At 43.2% G+C, this 26,763-nt stretch overlaps 1 protein-coding gene across 1 annotated transcript in view; it reads right to left on the reverse strand.

Moving 5' to 3' along the window:
- The window catches only part of LOC127214238 (maltase-glucoamylase-like), a 115,707-nt gene that overhangs the window by 32,969 nt on the left and 55,975 nt on the right, over positions 1–26,763 (reverse strand). The window contains 31 exon segments of the mRNA XM_051174634.1: positions 57–91; positions 207–340; positions 1,042–1,180; positions 2,109–2,196; positions 2,635–2,769; positions 4,012–4,074; positions 4,376–4,486; positions 4,722–4,850; positions 5,921–6,046; positions 7,168–7,280; positions 7,604–7,700; positions 7,923–8,091; positions 8,472–8,626; positions 10,506–10,706; positions 11,002–11,151; positions 12,031–12,198; positions 12,609–12,658; positions 13,571–13,659; positions 16,381–16,505; positions 19,112–19,168; positions 20,071–20,155; positions 20,726–20,874; positions 21,269–21,385; positions 21,475–21,509; positions 21,619–21,752; positions 22,575–22,713; positions 23,624–23,711; positions 24,158–24,292; positions 25,507–25,569; positions 25,871–25,981; positions 26,217–26,345. Of these exon segments, the coding sequence (XP_051030591.1) occupies positions 57–91; positions 207–340; positions 1,042–1,180; positions 2,109–2,196; positions 2,635–2,769; positions 4,012–4,074; positions 4,376–4,486; positions 4,722–4,850; positions 5,921–6,046; positions 7,168–7,280; positions 7,604–7,700; positions 7,923–8,091; positions 8,472–8,626; positions 10,506–10,706; positions 11,002–11,151; positions 12,031–12,198; positions 12,609–12,658; positions 13,571–13,659; positions 16,381–16,505; positions 19,112–19,168; positions 20,071–20,155; positions 20,726–20,874; positions 21,269–21,385; positions 21,475–21,509; positions 21,619–21,752; positions 22,575–22,713; positions 23,624–23,711; positions 24,158–24,292; positions 25,507–25,569; positions 25,871–25,981; positions 26,217–26,345 (3,519 nt within the window).

Genomic DNA, 26,763 nt, shown 5'->3' on the forward strand with positions numbered 1-26,763 from the left:
GCTTGCTCAGAGATGCTGCCACCCTCCCAGGGGGAGGAGCATGCCAGAGCACTTACATAGGAGATGCCAAAGAGACTGAACTCCATCATGCCTGCAAGGAGAGATTCATCAGGGTCAGGGCAGGTACTCATTCTCTGCCTCCTCCTCCTCTCCCTCCTCCTCTCTCCACCCTCCCCCAGCAGAGGCCCTGGGCACAACCCACACACCAATGATGGATTTCCCCAGCTGGTCCCAGGCAGCTGTGTTGTCTCCCAGCCAGTGTCCTGCCCAGCGTCCAGAAGAGGGGAATGTGGAGCGTGTGATGACGATCCCTCTCTCTCCTGTCACCTCCTGAACAGCTCTGGTTGGGGAAACAAGGGGAAAAATTAAAGGCTGAACAATGGAAGGAAGTCAGTAGAGCTTCCTCCATGAAACCATTGTTCTTAGAACATTGTGACAACATCTTTCATGTATGACTAGAACGAATATAGAAATGACCCTTTAGAGGAGCTCTGGTTGGTTAACGGGATCGTAATGGTGGTAAAGCCCTTAGATGGTCGTGTTCAAGTATCCCACCATGTGACAATTCATTGGCTTTTCTCCAAATAGTAAGTAGTCACAGATTCTCGGTGTGTGTGTGGGGGGGGTGTGGGGGGGTGGGTGGGGGGGTGTGTGTTTAACCCACGCTTGACATTCTATATTTGAGTATTATTTTTCTTTTGGCTCACATTGTAAGTGTGAAAGCTAAAGAGATAGCATAAAAGAGTGAGGTTTCTAGCCCTCAGTTACCTCTGTCCTTTTGGAGCCAATGACACCACCATGTCGGCTACACTGCACAATGATGTCTATAGTGACTGTGAGTACGCTGGAGAGACTATAGATTAACTCACAGGGCTGGCTCCATGATTATGGAGAGACTGCTCAGCAAATACGAATTGTGACTAGCTTATCACAATTACAGCACACTTAGCCCTGGGAATGGGAACACGAATGTGAAAGTAGAGAAGCTGTGAAAGCCATGACAGAAGTAGTACCCACACAGGAAAGGAGAGGATCACTCACTCGTAGGTGGGTCTGGTCTGGGACCACCCATACAGGCTGTGCACATCGTAGTGCCGCACCCGGGAGCCATCTGGAAGGATCTGCTCACTCTCCATGCACAGGGTCTTACTGCTCAGGCCCCTGTCCCTGGCTGCCAAATCTGAGGGAGAGAAGGAAGGTCAGCGGAGATCAGCCTTGACTCTGAACACTTGGCCTCGTTTTAGAAGATAAGACTAACAAGCTCTGCCTGGGTCCCACTCTATTTCCCAAGAGCATAAGAGCAATAGTATTCTTTGATCACTAGGGTGACTGAAGGCCTTGTCGGCATCAAATTCCCTGAAGAAAATGCAAGGGTCAGTAGGAGTGGTCAGGTATTCACTATGGGGCAGGTTCGAGTATAAGCTTCCTTAAAGGATCCCCCCCTCTCTCCTCTCTCTCTCTCTCTGTGTGTGTATGTGTGTGTGTACATGCGTGCACATGCGCACGCACACGCTTGTAAGGAGAGGGTTTCCTGAAGCCCCCATTGGAGGCGTCTAATACCCTGGAGCTGGAGTTCTCAGTGGCTTTGGCCACCCGACAACAGTCCTCTAGTAATGTAGCATGTTTACTCTTCGCTGCTTCCATCCTTCCAGTAACATAATGTTTAGTGCACAAGCTATTCCATGTCTGTCTTTTATCATGTGTCTGTGAGTGATAACGTTGTCTGCCTCTTACACTTTAGGAAACTTGGATTTGGTTATGTCCCTGGAGGATCACACAACTCAAAAAAGGCACAGTGTATGGAGCTAAGCTATGAATGTGCATCACTCCAAAATCCACAAGCTGCATGAAAAGGGGAAGACACGTCATTGTACACATTGGTTCTAAGAGAAATTCTGCAACTTATAACACCACAGAGATTATCACAGTCTAAAGAAATTCAAGAAATTTTCTAGTAACTCCAGTTTGATAATATGATGTGCTTCGGACTTAGGCCATATTAAACCAACTTAATGGTGTGGAGGGACCCTTGGTGGTCAGGGTAACCCTGGATACAAAGCTCATCTTTCTTCCAGATACTGAGCAACAAAGAGACGCAAGGCTCTTACGTGGCATGTAGGGAGGACGGTTCAGAGTAGCATCACTGCAGCCTGGAGGAACTGCCCCATTCACAAAGCTGGAAGGTTCATTCATATCCTACAAATAGTGAGATTATGGCTTATTTTTTAGGATACTTAAGTTCTGTCAATTCAGAAACAATGAAATAGTTACACATTCAATATCTGGCATCTCTTTCAATGCTTCCCAGAAAGGATGATAAACCACAGGGGAAGCACAGACTAGAAAGAAGACATACCCTCAACATGACAGCTAGACACCTTCATTATTTCCCCTAAGATAATCAACTCTAAAGATTTCCCACTAACTGTTGTGGAGATTTTACAGGTGAGTTCCCACATACTAAGCAGGGACAATTCTAAGTTTGACTGGATGACCCCCACTTTGCAATGTCTGAATTCTTTTTCTGAAATTATCACCTTGCCCAGTGTCATGGATCCACAAGCTCAAAACAACACATACATGCACAAACACACATACACTCATGTGTATACAGATACGTCCATGCTCACTTACAATCCACAGGCCATCAAACTTCAAGCTCTTTGTTGAGTTCTGTGGGTTCGTGTGCAGTTCTTGAATCTCTTTCTTCCACCATTTGGAAGTGGAATCACGGAAAAAATCTGGGAAGGCCACATAAGCTCGGTATTGCTGCCAAGTGACAATAGAATCCATTTATGGTAAATGATTATATCTTACAGGAAGCTTAAAGAATTCTTCTATTTCAATAGGTCTACATAGTGAAAGTCTGAATAGAGCTTATGCAATATTACATTCTTGATTTATTAGAAAAATATTTAAAGATCAAAAGGCAAAAGTAATATACATTGCCAGTATTTGGAAACAATTACATTGTATGGCGTGGAATGGTCTGGAGATCCTGGGCTTTGTGTGATTAAAACCTAAATTTAAATCTTTCATGCTTGTGTCCACAATGATGACTTTCCTGATTAATGGTTGAATCTAGCAGACTTTCTAAATCTCAGCTGTACCATGTGAACCACAAATGTCTGGTACACTAGGAGTATTTTACACTTCCCTACCACACATACACATACAATTCCAGTCCCTCAATTATGATCATCATTAAGGAAGATTTAAAGGTCAGGGACATAGTGAAGTTCAAGGAGAGCATCCCTGAACCCTGTGAGCACTGCTCAAAGGCACACCAGGAAAACTCATAGAGGAACAATCAGGCTGCCTCAGTGTTCAGATAAACATCTTAGCAAGAGGAGGGCCTGGTGCTTCCATTGACAGTTGTGTCGATGAATTTATTCATCCAAGCAACAAATGCAAATGAAGACTAGAAAAAGTTAGGGCTAGAACCTAGATTACTTGGTTCCATTAAATGAAAAACTCTGTTCATGGAAGAAAGAAAATTAATTATATAAGACTTTAAATAAATCTAAAAACAAAGTCTAGAGGACCAATGAAGGATGGAAAGGTGGTGCCAAATTAGTGTGTGGATATGGAATAGCCTATAAATGAACATAAATACAAAGAGAGAAAAAAGATGCTACACCTGAAGACAAATACTGGAAACTGTCTATAGAAAGAAATAATAGCATTCTTGAAGCTAGCTTCTACTTGAGTTTGTAGCCCTTAGGAACTGATGGCTTTGATTTGAAATTGCCTTTGTGACAAGAAAAAACTATTACTGGAAACTTGAACACACTGCGTCTTAAGCCCTGTGGTCAATAATGCCAACATCACACCTTGAAAAAAAAAACACTGTTACACATAAAATAATGGGTCTCGGGCAACCAGGGGAAACATTCCTCCTAAGTGATTCATACATGTGTCTATCATAAAAGTAGACATGTCTAGTTCCCTAGACAAGACAGCCTCTTCCTGGCAACCCTGACTACAACCAACATCCACAAGGGCCTTTACCTCTACTTGACTGTCCCAATCTAGAGAGGAGTTCACCACAATACCAGGGTAATCAGGCCAGACCTATGGAGAGAAAAGGTTTATCAACAATATACTGAACAAATTTTCATACAAACAGTTTCTTTGAAAACTAAAAGCAAAGGTTCTAGGACTAATAGTTGCCAGGTAGGATTGACCTACAGAGAATAGATCTCAGAAAGCCCTTAAACATATTAGCAGATGTTAAATGAAAACAAAAGCAAAAGAAAACCACAGCTCTAGAAGGCAAACATAACATAACAGGCACAAACTCAATATTCCCAAAGGGCACTGACAGTGGCTCTGGCCCAGGGTGAGGATTCCTGGATCAATGCCCAGATCATACCTTTCCCCAGACAATGTCTCCATTATTGGGAAATCTGATGAAGACGTCATCCTGTACACCTCGGGTGAAGGCAGGGTAGGGCTCTGTCTCGTTGCCAGAAATAGCTGGGTCCTGAAACCAGAGCAGAAGGCACATGGAAGATTAAGACCAAAGATGGGGTAGAAAAAGTAAAGTCCCCAATTGCAACTGGTACTCCAGTGATTCTGTGAATCCCAAGAAATGCAGCTCTACTGATCACACGTTCATTTCTCTCTGGGTACCAGAAAGGACAGACATCCTGAGGCAATCCCCACACAGGCCCACCCATTGTCTAAAGTACTGCCTACACTTTCACACAAGGACTAACCAGAATGAGGATGACCCGCATCCCATCACGCTTCATGTGATCGATCAGGGCTGGAAACCCAGAGAACTTGGGGCTGAGGGTGAAGTCCAGCTGCCTCTCCATGTAGTCGATGTCTGAGTACTGCACATCCTGGGATGATATAAGAAAGTATGGCAGCTGCTTGGAAACCTCAGACCAGCAGTTACCACAGCTTGTGTTCTGCATTTAAACCACTATGTATGACATATTGTAGCTATGGATCTTGGACTGATGTTGAATAAACTATTTCAACATCAAAAAATAGTATAAAATGAGAATCGTAAAAAAAAATTAAAATACTCTAAGAAAAAGTGCTTTGGCTCTCTCTATGAGTGTGTCCTAAAATCAGTGATATTTGTTCATAGAAAATAATGTCAAGCATTCAGTCCTAATATGACAGGGATCATATGTCTCCTATAAAGAATCCAAACCAAACCAGCCCTCGCTGTAGGGGACCCACTGTGGGAGGTAATCAAACTTAGAAGTCTCATGAGATGCTCTGTTACAACAGTGGTTCCCAACCTCCCTAATGCTGGGACCCTTAGTACAGTTCTCATGGTGCGGAGATGCCCAACCAGGGATGTTTTCCTTCCTACTTCATAACTGTGCTTTTGCTATGAAACTGATTATAATATAAATATCTGCATTTCCAATGACCTCAGGTGACTCCTATAAAAGGGGCATTTGACACCCTGAAAGATGTCACAACCCATAAATTTAGAGCCACATGGTTACAGGAAGTGCTTCCCACTAAGACAACACAGAACAATGCCTACAAGACGCTGAGAAGCTCAGAGCTCAGAGAACATTCACTGTGTTGTGCCTGGCCCAAGAAAGTAATCCTCAGAGGGGACAGGTTCACTGCATTTGGGTTAAGTTTCCTTAATTAAGCAAAACTAGTAATGGAGTGGTGCTCTATGATCATGTCAGTAAGGACAGTATAGACAAATATCTTGAAGTCAGTCAAGAAGCAGAGAAAAGCCTGGCACAGGAGACAGCACCCGCGAACCAGGCTTAGCTCCTCTGTGTTAGTCTAAGCCATCACCGTTATGAGGGCAACGGTCTCCCCTGGATCACTATGGATGCTCTAGGCTCAGTGTGACATGACATGAGAAAGCACAGTGTATCCTTTCAAAACCACACTTAAATCTGACAAACAAATCCTCAACAGATGTACGTACATAGGGGATCCTTTTAGTCACCATGTCATCATACAAGCTGGCGATCTCACCATCATTCTCATATCCATAGCGACACAGCTGGAATCCCAGGGACCAGTAAGGCACCATCACTGGCCGACCAATCAGCTAGAAAACAGAAAGTGTTACAATGGTAGAAGAGAAGCTCGTTGGAAGTTAGAGATGAAGTCAGAATATTTTCCACAAATAAGACATCAAATTCAAGCCCAGAGACTAAGTAGAGGGGTGTGGAGATCCCAGGACTCACTATTGCATCTCATAGCACACTTTCCAGGAATTCTGCAAAACCTGTTTTGATTCAGATGCCTGCAGGCATAATTGAGATACCAAAAACACACAACAAAAAGGGATATAACTAACTTAGAATACAGGCTTGCTGACTGTGTGCCCTTGGGCAGTCATGGGACAGTTCTGTGCTTGTTTCATTTCTAATTCAGAGCTGAAGAGTAAGCGCTCTCTCCTGTCATTTGACTGAGTAACTTAGGACATGTGACATCCTCTGGCTTTCACTAAGTAATAGACACCGTAGATATTCCATACGTGTTTGTGGGTATCACCAGCAATGCTAGCATTCCCCATGACCATGACTCCCACCACCAGCACCAGCACCAGAAGAACAGTCATTGTCTCAGGCACCACGACAATGTCATGATGCAGTATTTGCCATCATGGTAACTCCCATTGCCACCACAGACATAGTCATCATTACCAACACTACTACTGCCACAACTATCGTATCTACTGCCACCATCACCATCATGACATCACTCTCTCAGACCCCAATATCAACTCACTACACTCATTTTCACGATCACCTTATGCCCTATCTTCCTCCCCACCATTATCACCCCAACTGAATCCGTCCTCACAGTCACTTTCACAACAGTGCTACCCACACATTCATTACCACCATCCCTCACCGCATCATCTCTACAACCCCAGCTCCACCACCACACTAGTCCCACCAATAGTTACCACAACTACTTGATTCACTGCAATACATGGAGAAAACATACTATTTCTTGAAATATATCCACTCTCCCACATCCCATATCATAACTTCTCCTGAGTAAGATCATCAAATCCAGCTAACTTTTGAGTTACAGTATATGGCAATCCTTTTTGCAGGATTGGAACACATTTTGAGTGCATGTATATGCACCCACATGAACATGCACACACACACACACACACACGCATGCACATGCACGCAGTACATTCCTTCCTACCTCAGTGTATTGCTGAGTGACGAGCTCTGGAGTTGGGCCCAGGAACACATAGAAGTCCAGAATGCCCCCTGTGGTTCTGTATGTCAGGGCAGGCAGAGGCTGGAATGACACATCTGAAAACACAAGAAAATGACGTCATGCTGAATCACCTCGTGTTGAGAATATTAACCCGGAATTCACACGTTCTCCCTTCAATTTTAAGACACTCACTGCAGATATTCTGGAGTAGGTGCATACAGACTTGAACGAGAAATATGAAAGCTCTCACTAGCTGCATTACAAATTAAAGTTGGGCATGCATAAAGGGTCAATGAAAGAGAAAGCAATCCACAATCCACAAGGACTATAATTTTTTCAATACTGACAGCTGTGTCAAAGCTATATGATAGAGCAATTCAAGAACGACTGGTACACAATGTGAGCAGGTTCATCCTACCCATGGCATTGCTGTTCATCAGGAGGACTCCATGGGCATTGCCATCCTTCTCCAGCCCCATGTAGTAAGGGTGGACACCATAGGAATTCTTCTTGTACTGAGAGGAACAGGGAAAAGGGGTTAGGAGGCTGACTGCATGCACGGAAGAAACTCAACAGAAACTGGATTGCTGCATTAAGTCAAGAGAAAAGGGAGCTTAAAAACGTGTCCATCTGCCTTGCAATGGAAGACAACAATCGCATGGAGTGTGGAAAGAAGAAGCAGAAGACACACAGCGTGGACGGAGGGGACAGAACACAGACACACACACTGTCCTTACCCCCGGGGGCTCATCCCTGGAAAACATGCCCCACGTGTGCCAGTTCAAGTCAATCTTGAAGGTTGTGTGCTCAGTTTCCCCAAAGCCATAGATGTGTGTGGAGGGCAGGCGGGTGGAGATGCGGATGAACATGTCATTGAAGGTGAAGCCCGGGAGCTGAGAGTCCCAGCTGCAGACGGAGAAGGGACATTTACCAGAGAAAACCAGCATCCCAGTAGGTTACAAGAGCTGCCTTTGTGAGGACAACAGAGCCCTCCATTTTCACACACCGTCTATTCTAGAGGCTCTCCAAACCAGTCAGCCCTGCTAAGGTCTGAGTCACTAACAATCTTGTTTTGTTTCCCTTTACTGTTGTCCACATAAGAAATTCAATCACTTTTTTTTCACCTTACCATTCCAAACTGACCCTGTCTTGTAGAAGACAACTAATACATCATGAATTTCAACGGGGGCATCTGATGCTCTGAACCAGGTGTCTTCAAGGACAGTGGAACTTGTGAGGAATGTTTTGGAAAGCAGGGAGTCTGAGTCAGACCAGGACCCACTTACATGACAGAGCCTGTACTCTTCCTGCGAATTTCAATCCCAAATGGGTTCTCCTTGATGAGGACATCATAGAGACGGCCGTCTGGGGTGCTGGATGGAGCACTGGGGATGTTCAGAGGCACCGGGACCTCGTACCGACTGTGGTTGGGATCGTAGATCTAGACCAGAAGAAATCATTTCATTTAAAGACAAAATTATGGCAGGTACCTAATTATATTTTCCTAATATGTTGACAGTGATCATGATAACAATATTCCATAATTAATGGTGTAATTGCATAACTAAAATATAATCAAAATTGATGAAGATGTTAATTTTCCATCACACAAAATATTAGAGAATTGAACACCAGATATCCTAACTATGCTTACTTTATCAATCCATAATTTGTAAAAATGTCAAAGCATCACATCAATAGTACACACATGGAAAATTATCTATCATTTCAAAAGAACACTTTAGTAGACATGAGTTGTTCTTCAGAGATGAATACCTCAGCATACTCTTAGCATGTTAGACACAGTCTAGAGGGTGTAGGATTCCTCTTCTTTTACCTCAAAATACAGGAACTAACCAATACACCAGAAAACAAGTTTCTACTAAATAGTTTGATCTGGAACATTCCTCAGTATTATGGGCTGTAGAACATTCCTTCATCTATTTCAACATCACTGCTGAATTTGATAACGCATTCTGAAAATGGTATGATATTTATAAACATATCATATTCTGTTTTGGCTGCATAAGGAGATCTAAAATCTTTGGTATCGGTGGAAAAAAGTAAGTTTCTCTAATGAAAAGCAACCCTTATGAAAATGAAATAAAGCAGAATAATTAAGGATCCACAGCCTATTACAGACACAATAGCAAACAGTTGAGATAGGAGCTGAATAAGCCAAGGACAGTGTGGTGACAAACTTAGGCGTCCATGGGAAGTAGGAAAGAAGAGCTCAGCACTCCTGAGGGATGCGAGCTAAAGTAAACTCTGCAGAAGGGCTTTCTGTTACAGGGAAGGGGCAGTGAGGCAGTTTCAGGGAAGAAACTCAGGCCGAGCCTTTAAAGTTAAGCAGCAATAAACCAATCACAAAACTGGCAACCAGTGATTGTGGTGAAGAAAGACATATGCTGGAAAGAGCTACAGCATGACTACATGGTTAGTGAGTGACAGCTTAGGCCACACAGCCAACCAGCGCCATTCTGGTGAGGACACACACATGGCATCATGACACAAGATGGAGAACACAAGCCCACACTGAGCTCAGATCCTAAGAGCAGTGTAGACAAAGCCACTCTGCCGTGACCACTGCCTTGGACTCTTCCAACAGTACTTGAGTGCTCTCTACATTCCCGCCCATGTGTGGGATTCCAGGACCACCATGGCAGAAGACAGACCCCTGTTTTGGAGCAGCTAACAGTTTAATGCTGAAACAAGCAAGACGACAGCCAGTCTATCTCTAGTCCCTTTGTTTACTTAAACATGGAAGGAAAAGGAATCGCTTTCATGAGTATTTCAAATATGTCTCCAATTGTTATTCAAATCCATACCCTCCTAATATATTGTCAATCATATATCTTATCAGCTCTCTGATTTCCATTATCATTACTAACCATATGCACACACTTGTGAGCTATGAACCTAATAGTCATTCTTCAAGTCATGTCCATCTTGTAGTTGATTTGAATGACCAAGATGGTCTCAAGGTCTCAAACACATCCCCTGTTGCCCATCTCCCATCTTATCCATAGACCAACTCATCCACAACTGCCCAACCTTCCAAGTAGCCTCCTCTGCTATATCTCCATGTTTTGTTCTCCTAAACTATTGCTCAGACACATGTGTTTCTCTCTAATTTGAAATTAGGAGAGGTTCTACCAGTCATCTAATAATTCTCTTCATCAAATGATGTTCTACACGATTTTACAATAAATAAATAAATAAACAAATAAAACTTTTTGGGGGATGTTTTAACAAAGGTTACAAAGGGTGACGGCACTGGAAAAGCCCTGTGAATGCCTGACTGCACACGCTGTGTTCACCTTAAACTGCAGCATCTCATTTTTGTGGTAGATCACGCGCAGTTGCAGCTGGTTCACGGGTGTGGAGGGGAAGGCATGGCTGTAAGGAGAATCTTTCAAGGAGATGCTGGCTGTGGCCTCATTCTCACGATACTGAACATTGCTGACTGAGTACAGGTCATTGACAATGTAGCAATGAGGGACCCCAGGAATGTCAGATTCCTGAAAAGAGAGTCGATATCCTACATCAGCATGGATCTGGAGTTGTCTAATGCATTAGAAAAGCATTTATATGGAGAGAGGTATCATTTCATTCACTCATGCCTGTAGGAAAATAAGCATGGATTTAACTTCCTGAACTCCAAACAACACATTTTATATCCCACTCTTCCACTTTACCCAAATCAGGCTCATCTGGAGTCTTTGCTTCCCATGGATTTTAATAAATCCGGGGGCCCAGGGCTGTGCTAAAGCCACTGTAGGCTGTGTTTTATATGCACATCCTCAGCCAGCTCACCTCCCAGACGCAGCCACGGGCAGTGCAGTTGGCTTCAGAAGCTCCATGCTCATCTGGATAGCAGTCTATCTTCTCCTGGTCTATCACATTGCTCCACTCAACTGTGTACGCTTCTCCCAGCGCGAGATGGATGTCTGTGATGGTGGCAACCTGAAGCAATGCAGAGCTAACCTCAGGACAAAGGTCTTGGCAGACCTCAGCATTTCATTTTTTAACAGAAATGGAGTACAAATGTCATTCTTAGTCTATCTCTCTACCCTGCTTTTCACGATTAATGAGCACACTACAGTTTGCCAGGGTGCAAGAGTATGTGTGGGGTAAGAGATATTGGCAAAAGGAAAACAGCAGTTTTCTATCAGAACCATATATATATATGCATACATGCATACATACATACATACATATATATATATATGTATATATATATATATATATATCATGTTGTCATGACAAAATGTCAAATACGAATTGAGCATTTGGTAGAAATTGTAGTTGGTTAGGGAAAGGCTCCTCACGGTACTGAGGAAATAGATGAATAGAAGTCATTTAGAAAGGTCGGGTCTCATTTTATCTGCCAGAACTCCACTTTTCAATCACCATCTAAGTTAGTTAATCAGAGCATCAACTTTCTTCATAAAATACTTCCTGCAAATGTATATGTTAAAGAACATAGGTCTTAATAGAGTTCAACAAATGGGTAGAAACATTAAAAATAAATAAATAAAAGCAATTTAAATGTTTTAATCACAGGGCCCCCATCTCTACCTCCACCTTCAAACACAAGCCCTCAGCTTTCAGATCCTGTCCCTCCGATCTTGTTCCCAGATCCAGTTAGAGAAAACCAAACACAGAGAGTGAGGAGGACAGGAAAACTGGGGTCCTGTGCCTCAGACTATCTCTGATTGTTACTTTCCTCCGGCGCACTCTGACGTCACCATCAGGGTTCAGGTGTGCTCTGGGCCTTCAACGACCCATGTAATCTTAGCAAGAAGTGACATCAAGATACCATGGAAGTTTGTGAATTCTTACCTTCAGGGTTGAATTGTAAGTGATTCGAGGAGACATTTGACTAAGGACACCATTCTGTTTGACTCTAACATTGTAAATTTCCTCTGTCCCAAGGATTTTAATTTCCTGGAATTCTAAGTTATTGGGATCTTTGTAGTTTGCACTTGAAATTGTCACATTCAAACGGTTCTGAAACACATCAAGCATAATTATGAACAAATAACAAGTAATAACCACGATTCCTTAGGCCTTCAAACACTCCACCCTAGACTCTGCCCTTGACCTGCTCTAAAGGCTTATCAGTTTTCTTTGCTGGTTCATGCTGTGGGAGTGCAAATTTATTTTCACAATGCCCATAGAGTGAGGAAACAAAACAATATTTTATAGAATTATCTTTTATAACACTAGCTTATTTTCTTTTTACTGTTTACTCTTTTCAATAAATATCACTGATATAATTATTATTAAGTCACAAATAGCAATATATTCACCCACATAAATGCTAGTATTTAAATAAATACAGTTACATGCATAGAGCAGAACACACACACACATCTTCAGACAAAACCCCATACAATATTCTTAAAATATGCACTTACTTTGGAGACAGAAAATTCACTAAAGAGGTAAGTGTTCTTGGCCACAGTATCTGAAAGCAGAGAGAGATGTCAGGCTGGCCTGGCGACCACACAAGATGAGCTTCAACTTCCTCTCCTAAAAACTAGTTCCTCTTCCTTTTCATGACTCAAGAACATGTCACCTGATCTGTGTATTACAACATCTTTATTCGTTCACCTGTCAGATAGATTTGGCTGCTTGTGGGCCTTCACTAGTATACACAACGCCACAGTGAATGGGAGAAGTTCCAGCATCTCTGTGGCATATGCTTTCCGTTTCTTTAGGATGGTACACACCCAGACACGGGACTTGTGTGCTGTATGGTAGTTCTGTTTTCAATCTGTGAAGGAGTGTCTACCCTCTTCTCCATAATGCCTATGCAAACTTATTTTATGCTTTTGTTGCCTTTGTATTGTGGGGTCATACTTAAAAATCACAGTACCATGCCGAATATCGAAGAAGCTTTCCCCTGGATTTGCTCCTAAGAGGTTACTGATAGGTAAACAACAAACATGTCTATTATCAGATGGATGAGTAAAAGAATTACAGTGCATGTATAAAATGGAGTATCCTTTAGTATTAAAGAAGAAGGAAGCCCTCCATTGTTAGAGCAGAGACGAATCTGGATCATGTCCCACTAGGAGAAGTAGGTAAGACAGCACAAGAGAAGCAATGTGTGCTCTGTGTTTTACAGGGGCTAAAGAGCTGCACTCATATAAGAATCAAAAGGAGAGACACAGAAAAAGAGAGAGATGATGTCCCTCCTTCACTGTGGTCATCTATCATGGCCTCTGACCAATCCAGGCAGAAACACATGCTTTCTCTGGGAGGATGCTCGATGATGCTTGGTGGTAGTTCAGTCACAGTAGAATGGCCAGCAGGGGTGAAGGGACAGAGTCAGATGTGCAGGTCCACAATGGCCACAGCCCCTCACAGCACTCACCCTTCGACTCCCCATCATCCCAGAACAGTTCTCCTCTGGCTTCTTTGTTCTCATCCAGGGCAACGAGAAGGCCAAGGGGGTTCTTCCGGCTGAGGGGAAACAAGGTTTACACAAGGCACAAGTCCTTAAGGAAGGCTCAAAGAATTTTTAAAAATATTGCTACGAAATTTCAAATGGGTAAAGGTATTAGTCATGGATGACTTCTTCCCTTCAGAGACGGGCAGGATTCCTAGGAGACATTTTCTCTATATATATCCCTGTCACAAGAAAGAAATGTCCCCAACCTCAGCAGCATATGCCCAAACAGGAAGTCTGGGTGTGGTCGGTGCATCAGCTCCAGTGAATGCTGTGGTGGCATTGAAATGCCGAATGCGCACTAGAAGATGAGGTGATGAGGTCGGGTCACTAAGACACCATACTGTAGGGACCAGATCAGCTGCTGCCACTAGAAATGTGTTCTCTGCCGATGAGACTTTTACTCAGAAACACATAGAATAAGGTTCATCTATGGAATGGTAACTTTATATTGAGTGTCTTTGATCAGGGTCGTTTGTTTCTTTGTTTTTGAGACAAGCAGCTCAGACTAGCATAGAAGTGACTCCCTCACCCAGGCTGGTTGTGAACTTATGACCCTATTGCCTCTGTCACTCAAGTGCTCGTCCTATTACATACCAGTACGCCTGCCTGATTAATTTGACGTGGTTTAATGCCTATTATTGTCTTTTGAGGAAGACAAAACATCTAACAACCATCTCATGCTTGTTCCTCATGTGCCCGCCACTGGCCTCGGGTTTCCTATTAGATTTGTTCCAGGTCAACCTTCTAAATACTTGATCAGGCTCTGCTATCAACAAAATCAGATGATTTCCCTTATAGTTCTTGGATTGAGCTATCATTGCTAAAATGCCAATAGCTGTAAATGCAAATCCACGTAACTCCAACATCTTAATATTGCAAGATACATTCAACACTCTAACCAAACAAGAAAAGTAGGGAGTGAAAAGTTACGTAAACAGAAGGTATAGGAGAGCAGAGTATCACTTCCGGAAGTATGGTGAGTAATTTTGAGGGCCTGCGTATGAAAGCATATGATTTATACTAGTATGTAAAGCACCGTTGGGCTTGCAAGGAAGTAAACATCACACACGCGAGACAGAAAGAGCACAGGAACACAAACGGTGAGCTAGAACTACAGAGATGCCCAGGAAGCCAGACACGAGAGACACCCAAGTTAACCAAAATGAGTCAGACACGGAACACCGTTGTTTCATATTCTCTGTCCTCAATGAAAGCTGCAAATAAACTAACAAAATACAACAACTTAAAGGATTGAAAAGGAATCATTAGAGCCTGAGACAGGTGTCAAGGTTGAGGTATTAAAGGACGACAGAAGGAAAACTACGTGCAAAAACAAACAGTGGTATAGCCACCATCAGTGCTCCACATGTGGATGGAAAGAAACACATCAGTGATTCGTTTTACACTTAACAGAGGCTAATGATGACTAAATATTGATAGGAGACAATTGAGGGTGAAGTGAACTACGGGAGAAGAGTAGCAGGGCACTTGACTCGTGTGCTTCCCAGACTGACCCAGCACAGCACAAAGAGCAACGGGAGAGGTGGCCAGATGCAGTTAGCGAGCTGCTTATATTTGCAGTGCCATGTCTGGGGCACAGCTGATGGATTTGCTTACTAAGACACTGCTTAATGTAAAAGTGTATGGATAAAGGGGTTTACTACATGACTCACTGCATCATAATCGTAGCTTCCACAACAAGATTTTCCATCTCTCCCTGTTTATTTTTGTTCCTTTTCTCACCCTTTTTTCTCTGTCTTTTTTTTTCTGTGAAATCTTATTTTATTTTGTTCTGGGGCAGGGCAGAGAGATGGGTGCGATTGGGAGGCCTAATGTAAAAGACACAAAGAATAAAAGAACGCGTAAGAAGGCACTGCATAAAGTACAAGGGCTCGGGTGGAAAACACACTGGGGACGTACACGGATTCACTAATGACCGATTTCAGACTTCAAGGATGGGGAAATAAAATTTTCATTTTTGCAAGAAAAATTGATATGGGTGTACAGAATAGGCTGGGGCTTAAAAGAGAATTTAAAAAACAACTGCAATGGATTATACGCCTTTTCATAAAAGTCTGCAACTTGAATAATTAAAGCAGTGAGCGGTGGTCAAAGACAAAGATGGGTTTCCACCCTCCTAATAAATCTTTGTCTGTTGTAAATAAATATGCTAATGGTTTCAGTACAATATTGGCACCAGTAGTGCCATTTTGGAACAAAAAATTACAAAGGGAACCTGATATGCTGGACGTTTGAGTTTGTACTCTGGGATCCCGTTTTGAATCACAACATAGAAATGGCTCGGTGGGGAGGAGCTAAAAGTGGGAAGCTAAAGCTTTAGAGGCTCAAATCCGGGATGCTAGTCTAGAAACGGCAGAGTGTGGGACAAGAGCAGCGAACATGGGTGGACAGTCACACCAGGGCAGGAGAGCAACCAAGGACCAGAATGGAGGGTTCTCAAGACCTGAGACTTGCAGAATTGAAACTGCAAAGTCCTGGGCGGGAGAGCAGAAGGCTGACCACAGAGCTGTCAGTGTCATGAAAACTGGAGGGGCTTACACAGGGACAGGGAAGAGGCCATCGGGGTATAGCTCTCAGTCTACAGCTTCCCGAGAAGCAGACAAGGAAAATCCACAGGCAGAGGATGATCACACACACGCGCGCACGCGCACACACACACATGGGGTTCATCATCATGTTACGCAAAGCAGAGCCCTAGTCCCGTCACTCACCTTAAGTGGGTGTTCAGGGCGTGTTGCTGCCATGGCAGGATGTAGCCTCCACGGACGTGAAGATTAATGTGTTCAAGGGGGGCTGGCAAGGTCTTCCACTCTCCTGTTGAATTGACATCTGCACCCTGTGTCAGGAGAGGTGATGTTGAGGAAGAGAACGCACACGTCCTTGAACTCCCAGCATACCCTGAAGAGTCTCTCCAATCACCACCACTCAACAGAGGTCATCATCATAAGTGTCTTTCCCTCTGCTATGTTAAAGCTTGCTGTATTAGAATTGCTGACCCCACGGGGCGTGAAGATGGGGGGAACAGTTAAATACTAAATGAGGTCTTCGTGTGGATCCCTATCATTCTTGCTGCACACCCGTTTCTAATTCGGGAGGGGGGGTGACAATGGGCAGGGTTGCCGCTCCTTCTTAGATCCTGAAACATCGTCCCCAACGGCAACACTGGACCTCCCTCCCTTTCATCAAGAGACCACAGATTCTCCATTTCTCCTCATTTGCACTCATGCACCTACTAGGTAAGGAACACCTCTGACTCCTGCTTCATAGAAAGCATCCAAGTAAATAGCATTGTTTATACAGAATATAGCCTACTACATCCTCTCTCAAACGCATTTGTCTAGTCTCTTGTGGGACCTGAAGCACAGCCTCAAACCTTCCCACACGGTCTCAACTCCAGCAGGGTTTCTTTACCCACAACGTTCGTCCTGTTGGTACCTTGTGACAGGTAATTCCTTCTTGTAATGAGGCTGTCCTCTGCTTTTGGGTAGAAAGCAGCATTGTTGATATCTGTTTACTAGAGGCCACTGGCAGCTCCATTACCCGACCCCCAGTGACCATGAGACGAGACACGACAGCTGTCCAGCATAGGTGTGTAAACACTGTTGCTTTGGGGCTAGGGGCTATTCATGTAGGCTGTGTCTGCTTGTCATCCAGTACAACATGAAGTATGAGGCATACAAAAATAGGTGACGGAAGTGTTTAGCTACCCTTGCATGTCCCCCCACCCCCACTGCCAAAAACAAAAAGAAAGATGCTAAGTATGTGTAACGTGTGAATAATAACTAATGTATCATTTTCTCAGTAATTCCAACCACTTAAAGTTTGTTTTAGCTAAACATCACTTTAAAAGTTTTTCTTTTCCTCAGACCAGCTTGCTCAATTAACTTTTGTCCTTGCGGGTGATTTCAGTTACCTCCCTTTTATGCAAAGCTGCCTTCTATTTAAAAAGCCATAAGTAAAGTTAGCCAATCCAGGAAACCCTTTCTTGTAAGCCTTCATACTTCATTTTTAAAGTGGGGTACATAGTCATTTACTTATGTGCCAGTACTCAAGATAAACAAACCTTAGATACTGATTACATGTTCAGCTTCATGAGGCTGCGTGTGCAGTATTCCTACACCTAGTGCTCCGCAAAAAGCATTTTACTGGAAAGGTCAGCACTAGAACAGGCTAGCCAGATGTCTTAGGGTACAAATTTTAAGGTGATCTATGTTCTCAAGGCCATGTAAAGGTAGGGCCAGACTTACAGTTCAAGGGCTTTCTTAAATTGTGTGTCCTGGGCTTCCTGTATCAGAAACCCCAACTATACACAGAAGGAAGGTCTCATTTTCAAGGAATAAGGCAGTCAACGTGAAGTCCAGGCAAAGCAAGGATCACTTTTGCTGACTGTTGTCTACTAAGAAGGCACTAGAGCATTTCCACCCTAAAGGAAGAACTAGCCAATTGCAAGGCATGTGGAGCGGTGTCTAGGTTCTCCCCAGACACAGAAGAGGAGGAAATCCACCCTGCTATTCTTCACACAGCTTTCACCCAGTGTTACAGAAATCCCCTTGAGTTGTCAACCAAGGGGCTGGCGTACGCTCGGACTTTCGTCCGTGTGCCATTTCCTTCTCCTCTTGTTGGAGGCCAGCAAACCTCTAATAGCCTGTTCTTTCAGCTGGGTTCTCAGCTTTCACTGGCTCAGCAATATACCGCAGGGAGCTTCTTGTTGGCTTCTCATCAGTAAATACATCTGAACAACTCAGACATCCAAGTCCTACACTGCATGTCTGTGTGTTTTATATGTTTGTATGTGTCTCGTAGCTATTACTCTTGGGTGATGATACAGAGGAATTCTCCTTAAGTTTACAAACTACAGAGACTGACTTTCAAATTTTATCTGTCTGTCTGTCTATCCATCTATCTAAAGATTGTGTGTGTGTGCGTGTGTGCGTGCGTGTGTGTGTGTGTGTGTGTGTGTGTGTGAGCACAATTCATGGAGTTTCTTTCCTCCTGCCACCTCCTGGGATGTGGGAATCCAACTCCAGACACCAGGCCCAAATGCTAGCACCTAAATGTTGGGACATGTTTCAAAGAATGCAGAGAGGAAATGAACGCCACAGTTAATGTATGTAATCAAAACCGAATCTACTGCATGATTTCAAGAGTTTACTTGTGTCCCCCCCACTGCAATGATACTAAGACAAAGCTACGAACTCATACGTAAAGACGACTCCCAGCAAGCCTGGCGTCAGTGAGATAGTCTGTATGTCTCTGCAGAGCGCTTGCCTGCAGGGTGACGGGTCATTGTCAAAAGTTAGGAAGCCAGGCCGCAGAGAGCGAAATGGCCATTCAAGACCACAAAAGGTGATTCGCAGAAGTGGCATGGAGTTTGATATCTATCATATCCAGACACTGCATGCTACCACTGTCTGGGTTGTACAAACATAAACAAAAACTCACCGTGTAATAGTCATACCAGCGGGCTTTGGGGAAATATGCAGTGACGTTTCTGGCATTCTGAAATAAAATACAAAGAAAGTGTGGGCGGGCAGTAGACTCTGGTATCTAAGACACAGTGACCAGTATACATTGATGAGGAGTTAAAATAATAATAAGGCTCACAGATATCCAAAATTACTCCATATCATTTACGGAATCAGTGATGACGATCCACCTTTTTCAGTGACAGAAATTAGCCTATCAGAAAATAACTGCTCTCACAATGTTCCTCTGGTTACTGGACTTCAGACGAAAACAAACACCACTCCCTTACAGATGTTTTTCACCCCCCCACAAAGAAATGAATAGACAATAGACCAGGAGAAAATTGTGCAGCCTCAAAAAGATGCAAGGTGTGTTAAGCATCTGTTCATTTTAGCAAACGCCACACTATACCCAGAGCAAGTAAATTAACTGGCACTGTTTCTAGCTTCAAGTTCATGTACTGAAGTAAGGGGGACAAAGAGCTGGTTTCAAAAGATGTCATGAAGGTTGGGGGAAATTGTGAAATTACCTTATAACTTCAAAAATAAAACAAATAATTAAAAAATGAAAGAGGTTAAAAAAACAGGATCACACACATTCCTGCAAAGAGTTCTCCAGATATTTCTAGCTAGGAACAACAGAAAATAAGGAACCTCTAAAATTCCTGCACATGACCCTGCATACCGTCACTTAGCTCACAGAGAAATAAGTACATGCTTAAACACATGACAAGGTGATTCCTTGAAATGATAGGCTGACATTAAAGGTTTAAAGGAAAAAAAAAAAAAAAAACATGGAATGTGGCTCAGGAGGACCACAGGAGGCAAGTGTAAAGTAGGAAACCATGGCTCATAATCCCTCTCACACCAGCCTCTGCATTACCCCAGGCATTCAGCTCCACAGTGGAACCCTAACCCTCCTGTCTCCATACTCACGGGCTCCAGCACAGGGCTGACCAGGAAGGCGGGACCCAGCAGGAACTGTTTGTCTGTATTCCACGTCTCCCGGTCTGACAGAAACCTAAAAAGGAAATGAAACTGTCAATCTGAGCCATAAGGAACCTCGGGACACGGACTCGAAGTAGTCCTCAAGTTCAAACCCAAGTCAGACATCCAGCTACACCCCATAACTTCTTTATGTTTCACAAGACTGATAAGGGTCACATAGACCCCGTGTCTAATATGCAGTATCCTTAAAACTTCTCAAACACATTATCCTCCACACTGTGCCACACTGAAATGCAATGACATGCTGGTCCTATGCTGTTGCTCCCTGGATTGTCCTCTAAAGCTAGATGAAAGTGTACTGATCAGGGTCCACAGCAAACAGGGAAGTCTTCGTAGGGCCAAATCACAAAGAAATTGTGCTACGCCGGAAACTTCAGTTTCATAAGTTCAGTAAATAAATTGTCTCCAACACTAATGTTATGTATGACATTGCACAAAAAGGAGTGATAACGATACTCTCTGTGCAGAGCTCAAATAAAACGACACTTATCACTCCACTGTGTAAGAATTGTTAGGATCCACTCCCACCATGCATGATAAATAAATTGTCCAAGGGTCAACAGTATTCCGGCTGGACACTCACTCATGGAGAAGAGGCCGCACAACTGTGCTGCCCTCTGTGTGGGCCTTGTACATCAAGGTGTAGAGATATGGCAACAGGGTGTATCTGGTCTCTAGCACACTCCTGGAGATGTCCTCAAAGGCTGTATCCCAGGAGACAGGGTCTTGTCTCTAAAGCAGCAGAAGAAAAGGGTTCAGATCCACCAGAGACAACAAAGAAATTCAAGAAGGTCATTAAAGGCCCATTGGAACTGCATATCACACTGCTAACATCCGATCAACATTGCAAAATAATGGATATGATCATTGGACTCCTAGAACATTCTTAATGGACTGGTAAATATCAACAAAACTCTACCAGAAAAAAAGAAAAATCATAAGGCATTCTTCACAAGATATAGTAGAAAAGATTCCCTAAGCAAAAAGTCATAAAAGTAATATCGGAGACTTGGACAAGGATTAACGGCTTTGCCATTGTCCCAGGGACACAGGCAGCAGGACTGATCTCAGAAACTGAGGTAGCATTCCCAGTGACACAATGCAGAAGAGGAAGCTGGCATCCTACCCTGGTCCCGATGGTGTTGTGGTTCCGGGAGAAGGGGTAAAAGGCGCCCAGCTGCATCCAGCGAACACACATCTCATACTCAGCATCTTGAAAGAAGCCGCAGATGTCTGACCCGGTCTGAAACAGCAAGGAACAGAGTGAGCTCTTGGTGCTTGCTCAGAGATGCTGCCACCCTCCCAGGGAGAGGAGCATGCCAGAGCACTTACATAGGAGATGCCAAAGAGACTGAACTCCATCATGCCTGCAAGGAGAGATTCATCAGGGTCAGGGCAGGTACTCATTCTCTGCCTCCTCCTCCTCCTCCTCTCTCCACCCTCCGCCAGCAGAGGCCCTGGGCACAACCCACACACCAATGATGGATTTCCCCAGCTGGTCCCAGGCAGCTGTGTTGTCTCCCAGCCAGTGTCCTGCCCAGCGTCCAGAAGAGGGGAATGTGGAGCGTGTGATGACGATCCCTCTCTCGCCTGTCACCTCCTGAACAGCTCTGGTTGGGGAAACAAGAACATATTAAAGAAAGGCAGAGAAAGGAAGGCAGTACAGTTTCTCCTCCAAACCCTTTTACGGTGGCAAAAGTTTGCTACATCTGGAGGGAATCTGCAGATCTCATTTGTGAGGATTCTGCTGGCTGACTGATGGGGATAATGGCAGGGACAGTTTTCATGCCTTTCCATAGCTTAAAAGTTATCATGTGATCAACCCACAGGTCGTCACCAAAAGGTCTGCCAGCAATAAAGGTTCTTAGTTATTTGCCCAGTGTTTGTTTTCTGTATCTGGGGAAGAAAAATAAAAATTCTTTTCTAAAGTTTCTCATAAGAACATTAGATCTACACATGGGCATACAATATGATGTTATTTGATAAAAGAACCATGGACTATCTTATGAAGTGGACATAATAACTAAAAACAAATGATAGACTAACAGACGTCTAAAAATATTTTCTCATTCTGAAATTAAGTAGGGAAGTTTCAGTCGTCTGTTTCCTGTTTGTCTCTACCTAAAGTGACTTCTAACGACAGCACTTGCTACATTGTGTAATGAGCCTGTGTCCCCAGATGAGTGGGTCCTCGCCAGCACTATTCCCCCTGATGTAATGGTACCGTGTTTAAATCTTTCTTCCAACTGTATTCACAGTGTGTAGTCACATGCTCATAGAGTGATTGCTTAATACACACAACTGTCTACAAAGGTATAGTCAGATGACTTTTCAGCCCTTAGTATAGAAAATGATTGACAAGTGAGAACATAAACCCACCACAGACTGTCCCCACAGGTGCCACCAATAAGAGACAGGAGAGGATCACTCACTCGTAGGTGGGTCTGGTCTGGGACCACCCATACAGGCTGTGCACATCGTAGTGCCGCAGCCGAGAACCATCTGGAAGGATCTGCTCACTCTCCATGCACAGGGTCTTACTGCTCAGGCCCCTGTCCCTGGCTGCCAAATCTGAAGGAAAGAATGCAAAGCCTTGACTCTTAATTCTTGACAACTTTTTAGAAGAAGTCTTCCTGAGTCCCCCTCTACATCCCAGATGTATAAGAACAAAAGTCTTCTCTGAGTAGTAAGGTGACTGGAGGCATCGTCAGCATCCAATTCACTAAAGAAAATGTAGTGGGAGGAGGGATACAGTTTGCCAAGTATTTACTATGGGGTTGGTACAAGCATCAGCTTCCTTAAAAGATTTCTCTCTCTCTCTCTCTCTCTCTCTCTCTCTCTCTCTCTCTCTCTCTCTCTCTCTCTGTCTGTCTGTCTGTGTGAGAGAGAGAGGGAGAGAGAGAGGAGGGGGCCTACTTACAGCCACCATAAGGAGATATCTAATACTTTGCACCTGGAGTTCTCTGACACAAGTCCTCTATTAGGACATCATTTTCACTCTTAACTGTTGAGCCATCCTTACAGTCCCATAAGCATTTAATACACCAGTTATTTCATATCTCTTAATCATATTTCTGTGAGGGGATAGTGTTGCCTTCCTGTTGCACTTTGGGAAATTTAGATTTGATAATGTCTCTGGAAGGTCACACGAGTAGGAAAGGCACAGTGTATGGAGCTAAGATCTAGAAGTACAACACTCCAAAATCTACCAGCTCCAGAAAAAGGGGAAGACACTTCATTTTACATATTGTTTCAAAGTAAAATTCTGTAAGTTATCACAAAACAGACATTATCACAGTTATGAACAAATTCAAGAAATTTTCTAATGTCTCTAGTTGGATAATGTGATGTGGTTTTGACTTAGGCCATATGAAACCAAATTAATGGTGTAGAGGTCCCTTGGTGGTCAGGGTAACCCTGGATGCAAAGCTCATCTTTCTTCCAGACACTGAGCAACAAGAGAAGAACCCAAGGCCCTTACGTGGCATGTAGGGAGGACGGTTCAGAGTAGCATCGCTGCAGCCTGGAGGAACTGCCCCATTCACAAAGCTGGAAGGTTCATTCATATCCTACAAATAATGAGATTATGGCTTATTTTTTAGGATACGTAAGTTCTGTCAAATCAGAAACAAAGAAATAGTTTCACATTCAATATCTAGCACCTCTTTCAATGCTTCCCAGAAAGGATGATGAACTACAGGGGAAGCACAGGCTAGAAAGAAGACATACCCTCAACATGACAGCTAGACGTCTTCACTATTACCCCTAAGACAATCAACACTAAGGATTTCCAACTAACTATTGTGGGAGTTTTAAAGCAGGAACTTCAGGCTGGTTCCCACATATTAAGCAGAGACAATTCTAAGTTTGACTGGATGACCCCCACTTTACAATGTCTGAATTCTTTTTCTGAAATTATCACCTTGCCCAGTGTCATGGATCCACAAGCTCAAAACAACACATGCACAAACACACATACACTCATGTGTATACAGATATGTCCATGCTCACTTACAATCCACAGGCCATCAAACTTTAAGCTCTTTGTTGAGTTCTGTGGGTTCGTGTGCAGTTCTTGAATCTCTTTCTTCCACCATTTGGAAGTGGAATCACGGAAAAAGTCTGGGAAGGCCACATAAGCTCGGTATTGCTGCCAAGTGACAATAGAATCCATTTACGGTGAATGATTATATCCTACAGGAAGCTTAAAGAATTCTTCTATTTTAATAGGTCTACAAAGTGATAGTCTGAATAGAGCCAATACAATATTACATTCTTGATTTATTAGAAAAATATTTAGAATAAAGATAGAAAAGAATAAATATTATGCATTCCCAGCATTTGGAAGCTATTACAATGTATGACTTGGAATGGTCTGGGGATCTTGGGCTTTGTGTGGTTAAAACCTAAATTTAAAACTTCTATGCTGTTTCCAGAATGATGGTTTACCTGACTAATGGTTGAATCTAACAGACTTCTAAATCTCAGCTGTACCATGTGAACCATGACTAATACAGCTTCATCATCAACTAAACCATCACACCTGTCTGGTACACTAGGCCTACCTTTTACTTCCCTACCACACATACCCACACAATTCCAGTCCCTCAATTATGATCATCGTTAAGGAAGATTTAAAGATCTGACCCAGACCTTTAAATGAACAGGCTGTCTCATTGCTTCAGATAAACATCTTAGCAAGAGGAGGGCCTGATGCTTCTATTGACAGTTGTGTCAACAAATTTATTCACCCAAACAACAAACGTAGATGAAGATGAGAAAAAGTTGGGCTGAAACATAGATTGCTTGGTTCCATTAAAATGAAAAGCCTATTCATAGAAGAAAGAAAGTTAATAATATCAGACTACAAATAAAAGTAAAAGCAAAGTCTAGAGGCCCAGTGAAGGATGGTAAGTTGGCTCCAGATTAATGTGAGAATATGGAAGAGCCTAAATATGAACATAAATATGCACAGAGAAAAAAGATGCTACAACTGAGGACAAACATTGGAAACTGTTTTATAGAAAGAAGTGATAGCACTCTTGGAGCCAGAATCTAGTTGAGTTCATAGACCTTAGGGATTGACCACTTTAGATTTGAAATTGCCTTTGTGACAAGAAAAAACTATTACTGGAGACTTGAGCACACCGAGTCTTAAGCCCCATGTCCAATAATACCAACATCACACCTTGAAGGAAAACACTGTTACTCATAAAATAAAGAATCTCAGACTGACAGGAGAAACAATCCTCCTAAGTGATTCTCACATGTGTTTATCATAAAAGTAGACACATCTAGTTCCCTAGACATGACTATCTCTTCCTGGCAACCCTGACTACAACCAACATCCACAAGGGCCTTTACCTCTACTTGACTGTCCCAGTCTAGAGAGGAGTTCACCACAATACCAGGGTAATCAGGCCAGACCTATGGAGAGAAAAGGTTTATCAACAATATACTGAACAAATTTTCATACAAAAAGTTTCCTTGAAAACCAAAAGCAAAGGATCTAGGACTAATAGTTGCCAGGTAGGATTGACCTACAGAGAATAGATCTCAGAAAGCCCTTAAGCATATCAGCAGATGTTAAATGAAAACAAAAGCAAAAGAAAACCACAGCTCTAGAAGGCAAACATAACATAACAGGCACAAACTCAATATTCCCAAAGGGCACTGACAGTGGCTCTGGCCCAGGGTGAGGATTCCTGGATCAATGCCCAGATCATACCTTTCCCCAGACAATGTCTCCATTATTGGGAAATCTGATGAAGACGTCATCCTGTACACCTCGGGTGAAGGCAGGGTAGGGCTCTGTCTCGTTGCCAGAAATAGCTGGGTCCTGAAACCAGAGCAGAAGGCACATGGAAGATTAAGACCAAAGATGGGGTAGAAAAAGTAAAGTCCCCAATTGCAACTGGTACTACAGTGACTCTGTGAATCCCAAGAAATGCAGCTCTACTGATCACACGTTCATTTCTCTCTGGATACCAGAAAGGACAGACATCCTGAGGCAATCCCCACACAGGCCCACCCATTGTCTAAAGTACTGCCTACACTTTCACACAAGGACTAACCAGAATGAGGATGACCCGCATCCCATCACGCTTCATGCGATCGATCAGGGCTGGAAACCCAGAGAACTTGGGGCTGAGGGTGAAGTCCAGCTGCCTCTCCATGTAGTCGATGTCTGAGTACTGCACGTCCTGGGATGATATAAGAAAGTATGGCAGCTGCCTGGAAACCTCAGACTCAGCAATTCCCACACCTTGAATCCAGAATTTAAACTTCTATTTATGACATATTGTAGCTGTGGATATTGAACTGATTTTTTAAAATTTCACTCAGAAACAGAAAAAAAAAACCATTTCAACATCAACAAAATGTGTAAGATGAGTATCTTAAAAGTTGCTGTAAAAAAATAGAAGATAAAAAATAATATAAAAACAAGCTCCAGGAAAAAGTGCTTTGGCTCTCTCTATGAGTGTGTCCTGAAATCGATGATGTTTGTTCATAAAAAATAATGTCAAGCATTCAGTCCTAATATGACAGGGATCATAGGTCTCCTATAAAGAATTAAAACCAAACCAGCCCTCACTATAGGGGACCCACTGTGGGAGGTGA

The sequence above is a fragment of the Phodopus roborovskii genome, unplaced genomic scaffold (assembly GCF_943737965.1).
Source record: "Phodopus roborovskii unplaced genomic scaffold, PHOROB, whole genome shotgun sequence".
NCBI lineage: Eukaryota > Metazoa > Chordata > Mammalia > Rodentia > Cricetidae > Phodopus > Phodopus roborovskii.